Raw genomic sequence first — 13,045 nt, 5'->3', positions numbered from 1 at the left:
TTTACGTTTGGGAATTTATATTTTGATATTATATAAATGAACTAAATAGTAAACCGAGTGTATACCTTGTATGTTATATTATATCGTGTGAATTAGGTGTAACAAATTATGTAAATTACACAATTATTAAATAAATTTGCTTTTTTTTAAATAATAGGGCCATAATTGCTACAATACTTTTAACTTAAAAGAATATTATTTTTTTTTGGTAAATTTCGTCTAAGACACTTAACAATTAAATCACAGTCCAGTTTTCATTATATTTACTCCGTACCATTTTTACCCCATCGCATTTTTTTGTTACTGTATATAGAAAAAAATTATATTTAACTAATATGTTTGCTAATGATTTAGACGCGCTATGACTTGACACAATTGTTTATAAATAATTTGAAGGAAATAACTTTGTTACGATCATCATACATTAGGGGCTTTTGTTTACACAAAGGCGAATTTATAATGCTACATTAAACGAATGCGTTTTAATTTTATTCCTTAATTCATACTACTCAAATTTTTTATTGTTTTTAAGATTTATAATTCGGTTTGATGTTATTTATTTTAAAATTAAATTATAACTTTTTGCAGCTAATCTAAACAATTTACTTGTAGGTTACAGTCCTCCTAACATTTATTATAGAGTTAGGGTTTATAATTACGATTTAAGTATGTAAATATATAATTTAAAGATCCGTAAAAGTAACAGGAAATTAAGCAAGGACCGTAGGGTTAAAAAATTAGTTTAAGGACTGTGAACTACAAAGTAATCAGTATAAACATAATATATGCAAATGTAAACAGTGCTTTCAGGGTAACCTTATTGATACAAACCAAATATCTCCAAGTCTTTTACATTGCCAGGCATTTATAAAGCACAGTTTTAAATACGACAAAAATAATACAAAAGAGTTTAAAAACACCAATCCCAGTATAAAAAAACTCGTACATTTTTAAATATACTTTGTCATTTAACAAAGGCTATTAAACATATTAACTTGAGATAAGTTTCATTTTTAAAGCAAAAAAGTAATTTTTTTTTATAACCAAAGGCAAAAAAAAATTTAAACCATTTACAAAAAAAGTAAATAACCTAAAAATTGTATTTTTCAACATAACTGAATTGGGCTTAAATAAAAAAAGAATGAACTTGAAGTAAAAGCAGAAACCTTTTATTACAATTTGTCGGACTCATTTTTTTCTAAATTTTCCAATCTTGCTAAAGTTCTATGAAAATAATAAAAAAAAATCATTTTTTTACATTGCAGACTGAAAATTACTATATGTACAACGTGCAGTTAGAAGAATAAGTACCCTTTTAATTTAGATAAAGGCGCAAAAAGTATAAAAAATATACATTTACCTTTTAGTAAATTAGTTTTTCATAATTTTATTAGATTTTAAATATCTTAAGATTTTTTTTCTTACTTTTGATGTACACGTCTGTGTTTAACATAATGATCACTTCTGGTAAATGAACGTCCGCAAATGTGACAACCAAATCTTTTTTCACCTTAACCAAAACAATTTAAAAATTAATACTTATAATATTTGGGGTTACTGTCATATCACCGAAAACAATTTTACCAATTCACACTTGACCAAAATACATAAGCATCATTTTACTAACAATAAGCCAGGAGAAAAATATTAACTTCGATTTTGGTAAAATGTCGTTTTTAAATTTGTTTTTCGTGACAATGTCCATTCGGTGAAATGGTTTTAAGTATGACAAATAGATGTATTAACGCGAACTAAAAACAATGTTTAGAATTAGCACTTCAAAATCGGGTTGGTCAGCTTGTTTTACTGATAACGAAAGTTCCTAAAATTAAAGGCGGTCCTCCCTCACTACTCATACCTTGTTTTTCGAGTTACACCATTAAACACACAATAATAAGTTATCCATTCTATTTTAACGAGTCATTGCAAACATTGTTTGTTTGTCTCTTTCAATATAATCAAAGAAAGAAGTGTAATAGATGTAACAAGCACATGATAACGCATATTTTTTATAAAATAAATATTAATTTAAAAAAAAGACTAATGTTTAAATATTAATTTGCAGATTTTCAGGCTGAGCCATAAAATGAAAAAAAAAAATAAAAACATTTTAAATTTGTTAACCACAACACTTTTAGGCTACGGTTTTACGAAAAAAATGCTTTACTTAAAAGCATATTTCAAGATAACCTAATATTTTTCATATTACCTTTTGTATAATAGTCCAGTTATATTGTATAATAGTCCAGTTATATATTTTATTTTAAAAAAGTGCGATTTCTGACATTTTTATACTAACTGTAAACGCCAGTTTTAAAGGTTTAAAAGTGTGGATTAAGTGCGATTTGAACACGAAACCTTTTGTCTTGTTACCCAATGCCAATTTTTTTAAATAACATATAACAATATCTGCCTAAGTTTAATGTACGTACCTGTATGTGTCCTATTGTGGCGTAAAAGATCGTCCGAGCGGGCAAAACTCCGGTTACAATCTTTGTTTGAACACTTGTACGGTTTTTCCCCGGTGTGCGACCTCAAGTGCGCACGCAAGTGGCTGGTTTTCGTGTATTTTTTCATGCAGTCCTTGTAATGGCAAATATGAATGCGAGGGTATCGAGACGAAAACGATCTTCGCCTAAAAAAAATAATTAAAGCATTTTTAAAATAAATACAAAAAAGTTTTAAATTATTATACAAAGGTAATTGTATTTAAAAAATCATGATCTGTCTTAGAATAATACCTTCCAATATTTAAGCAATTTGGGCATTCACATGGCGTTCTTGTTTGTTTTTGAACATGGGGTTTTGAGTTAGAAACCTGGCTGTGCAACTTTCCTGAAAATAGTTTTTTGGGGGTTAAGGTTTAATAAAAGTTAAAAATAGTATGTTGTATACCGTCAGTATCAAACTTACTATCTAATTTTCCAAGATCTGAAACAGCATTCAACACTGTTTCCTAAAAAAAAGACTTTTTTATATTTATTTATCCTTGGTGTGGAAAGGTCAACTTCATGACCTAAACATAGAGTAACATAAATTAGCCAAAAAATTGAGTTGCCTTTGGCAGTTTAAGATTATAATTGCCCAATAATCCAGCTGCTAAATAAGAGTTGGTTTAGCAGGGAATCATATCGTTTTATAGTGCCTTACTTAAAGATGCTACAGTTTGAAATCAGTGGGGATTAAACCAACAACCTCATCTAGTGAAGCAAAGTGTTTGACCACTACACTATGCTGTTAAATCACACGACACTGCTGGTTATTTTACCTTTTAAAAAAGGATATTTTCGAAAAAAAGTTCTTCCATATTACCGAAAACTATTTGACTGAATAGAGATTTTTCTAAAAACTAAAATTCTCTAGAAAAGAGTTGGGCTAGACTAGGGTTACTATAAAATGGATTCATTATTGAAAAATGGGGCTTTTTGGGAATTCAATTTTTTGTCAGATTTCTTTAAAAAAAAACAACCTTATTAATTAAGAGTTTAAAATTTAATAATTTACTTACTTTTAGACTTGAGTTATTTAAAATATCTTTCACTGCGTCAGATGTTTTATTTTTAATATTATTCTCAGATACAGCACCAGTTATAACAATGGGATCCTGAGCTCCTGAAATCTAAAACATAAAATATTTTAGTAAAACTGTAAACTTTTTATATACTTTAATTTATAATATAAATTGTAGTGGTAAATAGTTTTATCTTCGCCACATGAGATCTTTGGTTTACAACTCAAAGCTGGTTTAAAGTAAGAATTGTTACTACAAGTTTAGGCGGTAATGTTGCATTTTGTATAGACTAATGTCAATAACAAAATGCAGGTCAAAATATTAAGGATATAAATATAGTATTGCGTCAAATACCAGTACATAACTCTACAAAAATAAAAAAACCTATTAATTACCTTGTACTGCTGAGCAGCTTGTAAAGTCATTAAAATTATTTTCTGCAAAGCTTCTGGCTGTAACATAAAGTAAACAATTAAAAAAATCCATAGAAGTAAAAATAAAAAAAATTAATTTTTACCGATGTGTTTGGTGGTATTGTGACTTGAACAAATGACTGTTCGCTGCCTATTTTTAAATTTGAACAAGAAACATTATTTTGCTGTTTACTCGCATTTTGAACTGTTAAATTTTGCAAACAGTCATTGTAAATTTGTTGAACATTCAAATAAGAATTCCTAGCTGCAGTTTGTTTCTGTTCACCACCATTTATCACAGGGTTTGGGGTTACATTCTTGTTAAGGTATAAATTACAATTTTGTTCAAAAGGATTGTTTTGCGTTGTTGGTGTTAGAGATGGAGGTAAACCAACCTCTAAAAAATATTTTTTTAGGTTTGTATTATATAAAAAAATAAATCAATTATAAGTTTAAAAATGTGATTGTTTAATTTTACACTTTAATAACCTGAACATTGAGTTAAATTCATTACCTTTAACCAGCCTCTAGTTTTTATTGGCGGTTTAAAATAGTTTAAAAAAATGTTTCAATAATTTATTGCCATGTTCAATAGGCCACACGGTAAATCTAAGTATTCCTACCACTACCCCACATTGCTAGTATTATAAAAAAACAACTGGTATTGTTTTAATATAGGCCTACTTAAAACTTACCATTTACATTGCTGTGAGATTCAAACAAATAAATTAATTTGGTTAATTTTGAGGTATTGAGTTGTGAGATTGGGTTTTGATGAATAAGAAAATTAGAAGCAGGTTGTGGTTGAATGCTTCGAGGCTAAAAATTTCTAATTTTATTATTTTGTATATTTGATGTTAATCTTTACTTTTACAACTTGTTAATTTAAAAAAAAGGACTTATGTAAGTAAATGTATAATAGTGAACAAATTTAGTGGTAACAATATTAAAACATTGCATCACTTGTAATTTACAATCCTTTAAAAACTTTAGAACAGTAAAGTACAAAATAACTTGGCATAGACCAGAATTTACAAAAAAGATTTAGCGAAGGCCATTAGGTTGAAAAGTTCATTTGAAAACAGTTAATTACAAGTGATACTCTAACTTTAAATAAAAAATAAAATTTTGTTGTTTCACCTTTGATAAACATTTTTTTTCCTGTTTATGTGTATGTTTAGGTTTTATAGTTTTGGAACAAATTTTGTTTGTTGACTGCAAAACTTCTGTATAAGTTGGATTCCCACAATTTACACTTTGGCAAGCCTGAGCCAATAAATTAAGCGGTGAACAATTTTCCTTAAATTTTAAAAATAGTTTTAATTAGACTAAACAGTTATATCAAGTTGTAAGTGAGTTTCCATCCACGACTGCATGACCATGCCACGTCTATTGTCCATACTGCCATATATTCAACCACCACAATGAAGTCGTGGGTTTAATCCCCACTGCTTTCATGTTGTAGCGCCCTTGAGTAAGAAGCTATAAACGGTCTGAACTCCTACTGAGCCAGACTTAATCAGCAGCATAATTACCGGGCAATTATAATCTATAATATCCCAAACTGCCAAAGGCAACTCGAGAATGGGTCGGAGTAACAGTTGTTACTCTATGTTTAAGTCGCGCATTCGACTTTCCCATATCGAGGATAAAGATATATAAAAAAAAATATATATACATGAGTGACATGGACAGCAGACTAGCTTGAACAAAAGCGGACAGAAACAAATCAAATAAAATCAGACATTAAATCAGACACCAAAGTAAAAATAACTTACACTTGTCATATTTTTAAAAGAATTTTTTCATAAGATATCAAACTAACTTGTTTTTCTTATTATTACAAAATGCCTGCCTATCAGCCTATAGCTGCTTTCGTTTCTTCATTTATTTACATCGAGCAAGATTTTTACTGCAATTCGGTAAAGATTCACGGCACGAAAATATTTCTTTTTATGAAGTTATCCTAGATGTGAAAGGTCGATTTCACGACCTGAACATAGAGTAACATCATTTACATCGACCTGGTCTCAAATGGCTTTTGGCAGTTCCAGATATAATGCTGCTGATTAAGTGCTGGCTCAGCAGAAGTTTATACTGTTATGGCAACTTACACAAATGCGCTACAGCATAAGAGCAGTGGGAATCGAACCCAAGACCTCATCTGTTCAGAGAATTTATGCACTTAACACTTTATCACAACATATTTTAAACAAATTATTAACTAGTTGCTTATCTAAATAAAAGAAAAGTTATCAACCTAAAATAATTTTTAAATACCCAGTTTCCAGAGTTTTTGAGGCAGTTTACTTGGATTTTTCAAGTATGGAGTACCATATAGCCTACTTGTAGATTTTAATAACCATTTACAAAAAATTTCTTTTTAATTTTATTCACGCTACACACACTGTTAATGTTTTTTTACATAAAAAAATAAAAGACCAAAGGAATTATTAAATTTACAGTATTAATCTACATAAGTGTGTTTTTTTTAAATTTACATCGCATATTGAGCAAACACGACCAGCAATGCCATAAACAGGATATTGAGGCCAAACCTAGTTGAGTCATTTCCTGTCCCGGTATTGCAGTTGTCTAAATAAAAATACCCATAATTGACACCCAATTAAAATAAATAAGCTTTAAAGACATCCAAGTTCACTTATTCAAAAATTAAAAACGATTAAAAGTTCATAGTCTTTTCATTAACATTATATTATAAACATTGTGCCAAACCGGCGCAATCAACTTAATATTAGGATGGGAGTATTATATTAAAAGCTTAAAATCATCTGCATAGTAGTCTATAGCTTATCATAACACAATATTAATACATACTGGTATTGCAGGCGGTTGAACATGTACTCACGAAGCCCAAGTTAATGCAAGCTTGGGCGTTAAGAGAAGAGCAGCCTCGGGTTATTACAGTTGTTTGGGATATACCTTTTTAAAAAAAATTCTTTAAAATTAATTTTTGGTAGGTCACACTAAACAGATGACATATATTACCTGGTATGGCTGTCATAACGTTCTGAACGGTGCAGTAATTTTCACCGTCAGCGCATGTAACAACATGTTCAGCTCCTACCACTGGCCCTTGACAAGTAGCAGAACTACCCAAAACTCCGCCAAGTTCCGTGGCATACGTGCAGTTATAACAAGTCAACGCGGAACCTGCGAAAAATATATTTAAAAAATTTATTATCCTACAGCTAATTTTTTTTTAGTAAAAATTAATTTTTTTAAATTCATATAATTAGATTAAAATAGTTACTCAGGCGTCTTGGTTGATCCCCTTTTTGTCATAACTATAATAGCTTTTCTTTAAGTACAAAAACACGATTATCAATGATAAGTACACGATTTTTTTTTTATAAAAAAACACGATTACCAATGATAAGTACAAAAACACGATTATCAAAAAAAAAAAAAAAAAACAATAACAAAAAAAGTATTACAAAGGCTATTGTGCGAAAATGTTTTAGAAAATGTCCTTTCTTGTATACACAGTATATAATAACGGCAATAACTATGATTTGAAAAACTACAAAAAACAACTGTAAAAATAAATTTTTGGCAAATTTGAAAAAAAATGTATGAATATATTTTGTTTATATACACAGTTTAACTATTCGATATATGGTGATCGTCAAAAGTAAATTTTTAACAATTTTAATAAAATTTAATTGGTTTACCTTTTGAAAAGCAGAAGATCATCAAAAACGTGAAAATGTACATCATATTCATTTTGTTTTGAAATTAAAAGCGATTAATTAAATAACATTAAGACTTATTAACGCGACTGAAATTTAAAAAAAAATATATATTTAATGTTTAATTTTATTTATATTTACATAGTTTAAACTTTTACTACAAATCAAAAGGCTTAAGCTAAATTTTATTCCAAACGTAAAACTTTATTTTAGCGTAAAAAGTCCATATGTGAACCACACCTGAGTAAATTTGCTGTTGGCTTTATCTTACTGCGCTATTAAAAATTTTGTTCGTTAATTTTATTATTCTGTTGTTAGTTTTATCGATTTCCCCTTTTTTACACTTTAAAACAAAAAGTTTAAATTCTACTGATTAGAATTTATATCTGTCGAGACCTATTTTGCAATTAGAAAAAGAGATTTTTGTATTAAAAATCTACTGTTATCTTCTTATCGATTAAAACGTTGATCTTCTTGTCTTTTTATATTTATGATTAAAAAAGATCATTACAGATTTTTGGCTGCTTAGTAGAACCTTGGTGAAAAAGGTATAAAGTTATTTTAACGAATAATGATTCTTGTGGTAAATATGTTAAACCGTTAGCGCCTACTAGCGCGCGGTTTTATGTTTATACCATTTTCTCACCCATGGTTTTTAAAATGAATGTAAACCATGTTTTTATATGTCATTTGGTTTGTAAATAACACAGACTTCAATAGGACAGTACATTTATTTGTATCACGAAAAAAAAATTTTCTACGTTTTACTTTTTACAAATATACATAAAAACTAAACATTGTATAAAAAAGATACCTAGGTTTTTTAAACATTTGATAGCATGTTTAAAACTCTAAAATGTCTTAAAATCTACAGATAGCAATTAAATTAAGTCGTATTAACTTTCATATTCTAGTTCTTTGCTTTGATTAGTTAAAAGGTGTCTTTGTTGCTTTAAACTTATATATAGCCCCTCAACGTCTTTGTTATGAATTTTACCTTAAACATAAAATAAATAATTCTTTTAAACATAAAAAGAATAATTTTACCCAGTGCCACAGATTAGCATTTATTTAACTAACTGTTTTATAAAAAAATAACTAATTACCATCCACTGAATCAAAAAATTCATGCAGCCATCCTGGTTTTTTAACTTCCTGTTCATATTGGTGAGCCTGTAACGCCATGTCAAACCTATCCAAATCCTTAACATATTTGGCTTCAGGTGTTTGTTGATGTTCATATTCCTATGACAAGCAAATTATTAAACAACAATAAAGAAGTTAAAACAAATTGTATTTAGCATATACCCTGCAAATTAACCTAAAATTACAATAAACAATTACAATAATTTGCACTATATTTACCGGCAGCATGGTGTAGTGGTAAGAACTCTTGCTACACCACACATACGGTCGTGGGTTCAATCCCCACTGATCCCATGCAGTAGCGCCCTTGATTAAGGCGCTATAAACAGTATGAACTCCTGCTGAGCCAGCACTAAATGAGTAGCATAATTACCGGGCAATTATAGTCTCTATAATATCCCAAACTGCCACAGGCAACTCAAGACTGAGTCCGAGTAACTTATGTTACTCTATGTTTAAGTCGCGCATTCGACTTTCCCACATCGAGGATAAAAGATATATACAAAAAAAAATACCAATATAACTTTACCAACTTGAAAGAGTTCCATTATTTCCAGACCAATTTCCTTGTCCAGTAGTGCACATAGTTTTTCCATAGCCTCCTTAAGGTAAAGTTAAATTTATAAATAAGATGAAACTTTATTTAAAGTTAAATTTATAAATAAGATGAAACTTTATTTATTAGGTTTTTAACACAACAGTAACATTTTTAATTAAATATTATGCAATAACCAAACTTCAAGGTAATAAAAATCTACACATAGTTGTTTTAGCATAAGCTGTTTTTTTTTAATAATTATTTTAACAATGTTAGCAATATTACAAAGTTTCTATTAGATTTTACTTAAATAGCAACAATTGACTTTACTATTCCTTTAACCATCCCAAACAAATAACTTAGACTATACAAACCTACTCAATTATAACTATCTATTCAGCTACTTAAAATACTTTGTCACAAACTTTACTTAAACATGCAATTCCTATTTAAACAGACTGGCAATTTTATATATAAATTTATTAAATTTTCACTTTCTTTTTTAGTTATTTACATTTACCAATTCCAAATATAGTTTAATATTTTACAGGAAATATGTTATGAAAGGCCATTCTGGAACATTTTTTCTTTAGGTAGGTTTAATTTTTTTTGTACCATTTTGTTCTCTTATTGCATTCCACCCTTTATTGTATTTTTGTATGTGTATTTTTTTAAATATATAAACAGTTTTTTTATAACAAAATTAAATAGTTTTTTCATAACAAGATTAATAATTACCATCTCTAGTTTTTGTTTTTCTGATTTTGAAATATTATAACATGGGGCAATATCTCCAACAATACATTCAGCCATATCATGAACCAGGCTCAGCTTTATACATCTAAAGTTGTAAAGCAATAAAATATAAAATAGCTACTCTAAAATCTTATTTATATTAAAGTATGTTTAATAACATATATATATGTTTAATTTATAAGCCATAAATAAAAATTTTGTAAGATAAATTATATTGGGTAGGCCTATATAATTGTTGCGAACACTTTTTATATATATAAGTGTCAAGCAATGTAGAAAAGGGGGCAGCTTTCAAGGGAAGCAAAAATTTAATTAAAATAACACATAGTTGGGCAATTCTTCAGTAACGGAATTACAATTACTGTGGTTTACAAACTTATAATTATTTTTTTTAATATAATTGAAATCATTTTTCAAGTTAAAACAACCCATATATTGCCATTCTAAATTTTTATAAGCAGAGAAGTCCAGTTCGAACTTCTATGCTTCTTAAAAATTGAAAAATGTTTGGTAACGGAATTATGCCAATAAATTAGATATAAATTAAACATGTGTAAATAAGTGTCCTTATTAAAAGCAACAAAAAGATTTTTTTTTTAGTCAGGGTTTAAAAAAATTTATTTATTGACAAATTAACTTAAAAAAACCTGGTAACGGAATTACACTTTAAGTAACAGAATGACACTGTTTAATTTGGGCATGTAACTTTAGTCTTAAATTTACTCAATTTCAGATAAAATTAAAAAAAATAGTTTCGGGTACTGTTAAAATAAGAAACAAACCTAACTAAAAACTTTTAAAAAAAATCTTGGTAACAGAATTACAAAACTAAAAACTACTAGGTTTTTTTAAAATAAACTTTTAAACAGAACAAAACAAACCAAATTTTAAAAACTTTAACTACCATTTTAACAAAAACTACAAACATAACTGCAAAAACAAAATTAACAAACAAACATAACATCTTTAAAATTCTAAATTCTAAATTAGTAATAAAATTGATGTCGCAGAAACAATTTGTTACACCTAAATAAAACGGGTAATTATGCAAAAACAATAAGTCTAGTGGGTAAATTAGCTTAAAATATTGTGTAAATATGCCAAATATCTGAAAAAAAATCAACTTGTTAGCTATGAATATTTTTATTTAATTTTATTTAGTAATATATGTACCCATAAAACAAATTTATAAATTTCAAAACTACCTTCTCACAAAATTTTAAAAAAATGGATATTATATAACAATGCTATTTCATTTTTTTACTAATAAAAATGATCACATTATTTTAAATCATCTAAACCAGGCAGAAAAAGTATTTCTACAAAATCCCTGATGTTGTGATTCCGTTACCCATAATTCCGTTACCATTATTGTGGATAAAATTGATAAGGAACATTAAAGTTTAGTTTTTATTTATAGTACTTAATAACTAAAATCAGAGAATTAAAACATTAAAAGTTGTATTTGATTAAATTTCAAGTTATAAAACTTTTTATGTAAATTCGGTAAAGGAATTACCCATATTTTTACAAGTTAAAAACTTAAAAATGGCTGATTTTTAAATTGTAAAATAGAATTTGTTGTTTAACTTATGTTAAGCATATGTTTAAACCTCTTATACTAACACATTACAAATCTGTTGTAATCTTTTTTGTAACTTTTATATTAACTTAAAATTATTGCTTAAAATAGCCAAAAAAATGCAAAAAAATTTGTACAATTTTTGTACAAATTAAAAAAAAATCACTTAAATTTAAACTTTAAATATCAAAACCAAAGAAACAGGTAAGTTAATTAAACAAATAATTTAAGTTAATTTTAAAAAAAAAAACACTTTCCCAATAGGAATTGCCCAATTATGAATTTCAAATTACCTTTCTTTGTTTAAAGTGTCTGTTGAATCTTTCATAACCAAAGACATAATTGACATTCTAACAAAAAAATAAAATATAAGAGTTATATAACAAGCTTGAAAATAATAGTCTAGTAGCGAAAAAATATTAAAATTTGACCTGTACATATGATCACTAACAGATTCGGGATCCTTAACACCTTTTAGAACCCACCCGGTTCTTTTGGTTCTCTAAAAAGTTAAGCTTATTTTTAATGCATTTAATGTTACATACAATCAATCATACAACAGTTGCTAAAAGTAGTGTAGAATAGCGTGGCGTGGTGTAGTGGTAAGAACACTTGCTACACCACTCATGAGGTCATGGGTTCGATCCTCACTGCTCTTATGCTGTAGCTCCCTAGAGTAAGGCGTTATAAACGGTACAAGCTTCTGCTGAGCCAGCACTTAATCAGCAGCATAATTACTGGGCAATTATAATCTATAATATCCCAACTGCCACAGGCAACTCGAGACTGGTACGGAGTAACTGATGTTACTCTATGTTTAAGTCGCGCATTCGACTTTCCCACATCAAGGATAAAGATATATACAAAAAAAGGGTAACCTTTGCCTTTAACCTAGTCTTAAGTCCTTCAGGCAGTTTTTTTATTTTATTTTTTTTTACCTTTTTGGTACTAAATATTTTTTAAACCAAAAATAAGTATATACCTTAAGTTGACCAACGATGATCAAAAACTTGATTGTATTGTTTTCCATTTTCTGTTTAGTTAACATAAAAATTTATTAACAAAAGTATTTAAAACTGAAAAAGATCTACAAAAAATTAAAACAAAAAACTGCTTATTTTGTTTCAAATACTGTCTAAAAAACTGTATATAACTACGCGAAAATAAAATTTCTCGCGGTAATTAAAATGCAAAATCCCCGCTATTTTGAAAAATAAATTTTGACCGAAGTGTCCGGGGGCCGAAGTGTCTGGTTACCGTTTTGGCCATTGGGCATTTTTAAACAATTACAATTGTTACGCAAAACAGTTAACTATAATTTGACCATAAGCAGTTATGAATATCACTCCACAGTTAAATATAATTGGTATTCAAAAAGTTAGCCTG

The 13,045-nt window shown here is 28.1% G+C and overlaps 3 protein-coding genes across 4 annotated transcripts; all 3 read right to left on the bottom strand.

Moving 5' to 3' along the window:
- Window positions 1-592: 592 nt before the first annotated feature.
- LOC145743127 (uncharacterized) lies at window positions 593-5,830 on the bottom strand. Of its 2 annotated transcripts, none has more exons than XM_082561030.1 (11): window positions 5,703-5,830; window positions 5,065-5,223; window positions 4,620-4,743; window positions 4,029-4,321; window positions 3,907-3,963; window positions 3,509-3,619; window positions 2,914-2,956; window positions 2,742-2,835; window positions 2,433-2,635; window positions 1,426-1,510; window positions 593-1,224 (listed from the first exon to the last, which is right to left on the bottom strand). In XM_082561030.1, exons 1-11 carry the CDS (start codon window positions 5,709-5,711, stop codon window positions 1,173-1,175), a joined length of 1,230 nt encoding a protein of 409 aa, XP_082417156.1. In that variant the 5' UTR covers window positions 5,712-5,830; the 3' UTR covers window positions 593-1,172. The 2 variants fall into 2 exon arrangements, with proteins under 2 accessions (XP_082417156.1, XP_082417157.1); XM_082561031.1 differs by having other exon boundaries at window positions 3,907-3,959; window positions 4,118-4,321.
- Window positions 5,831-6,408: 578 nt separating this feature from the next.
- LOC145742477 (uncharacterized) lies at window positions 6,409-7,671 on the bottom strand. The gene is made up of 4 exons (XM_082560253.1): window positions 7,620-7,671; window positions 6,934-7,098; window positions 6,763-6,867; window positions 6,409-6,519 (listed from the first exon to the last, which is right to left on the bottom strand). Exons 1-4 carry the CDS (start codon window positions 7,669-7,671, stop codon window positions 6,422-6,424), a joined length of 420 nt encoding a protein of 139 aa, XP_082416379.1. The 3' UTR covers window positions 6,409-6,421.
- A 684-nt stretch (window positions 7,672-8,355) lies between these two features.
- Window positions 8,356-12,779, bottom strand: LOC145743040 (5'-deoxynucleotidase HDDC2-like). The gene is made up of 7 exons (XM_082560907.1): window positions 12,642-12,779; window positions 12,091-12,161; window positions 11,953-12,009; window positions 10,060-10,162; window positions 9,317-9,385; window positions 8,744-8,882; window positions 8,356-8,634 (listed from the first exon to the last, which is right to left on the bottom strand). Exons 1-7 carry the CDS (start codon window positions 12,705-12,707, stop codon window positions 8,534-8,536), a joined length of 606 nt encoding a protein of 201 aa, XP_082417033.1. The 5' UTR covers window positions 12,708-12,779; the 3' UTR covers window positions 8,356-8,533.
- Between the last annotated feature and the right edge of the window lie 266 nt (window positions 12,780-13,045).

This window comes from Corella eumyota, chromosome 2, assembly GCF_963082875.1.
Source record: "Corella eumyota chromosome 2, kaCorEumy4.1, whole genome shotgun sequence".
In the NCBI taxonomy this organism is placed as follows: domain Eukaryota; kingdom Metazoa; phylum Chordata; class Ascidiacea; order Phlebobranchia; family Corellidae; genus Corella; species Corella eumyota.
Note: the sequence above shows the minus strand (reverse complement) of the source record. Positions and strands in the feature narration are given on the sequence as shown.

What these genes read in the sequence shown, in the direction of transcription:
- LOC145743127 (XM_082561030.1), bottom strand. An exon ending in TAAATAACTCAAGTCTAAAA is followed by an intron (nt 2,957 to 3,508) that starts GTAAGTAAATTA and finishes TCTTTTTTTTAG; the next exon opens with GAAACAGTGTTGAATGCTGT. An exon ending in AGATCTTGGAAAATTAGATA is followed by an intron (nt 2,836 to 2,913) that starts GTAAGTTTGATA and finishes AACTATTTTCAG; the next exon opens with GAAAGTTGCACAGCCAGGTT.
- LOC145742477 (XM_082560253.1), bottom strand. Translation starts at nt 7,671, where the DNA reads ATGAATATGATGTACATTTTCACGTTTTTGATGATCTTCTGCTTTTCA. An exon ending in GATCTTCTGCTTTTCAAAAG is followed by an intron (nt 7,099 to 7,619) that starts GTAAACCAATTA and finishes TATTTTTCGCAG; the next exon opens with GTTCCGCGTTGACTTGTTAT. An exon ending in CGTTATGACAGCCATACCAG is followed by an intron (nt 6,868 to 6,933) that starts GTAATATATGTC and finishes TTTTTTAAAAAG; the next exon opens with GTATATCCCAAACAACTGTA.
- LOC145743040 (XM_082560907.1), bottom strand. Translation starts at nt 12,707, where the DNA reads ATGTTAACTAAACAGAAAATGGAAAACAATACAATCAAGTTTTTGATC. An exon ending in AAAAACAAAAACTAGAGATG is followed by an intron (nt 9,386 to 10,059) that starts GTAATTATTAAT and finishes CTTTACCTTAAG; the next exon opens with GAGGCTATGGAAAAACTATG. An exon ending in AAATAATGGAACTCTTTCAA is followed by an intron (nt 8,883 to 9,316) that starts GTTGGTAAAGTT and finishes TGCTTGTCATAG; the next exon opens with GAATATGAACATCAACAAAC.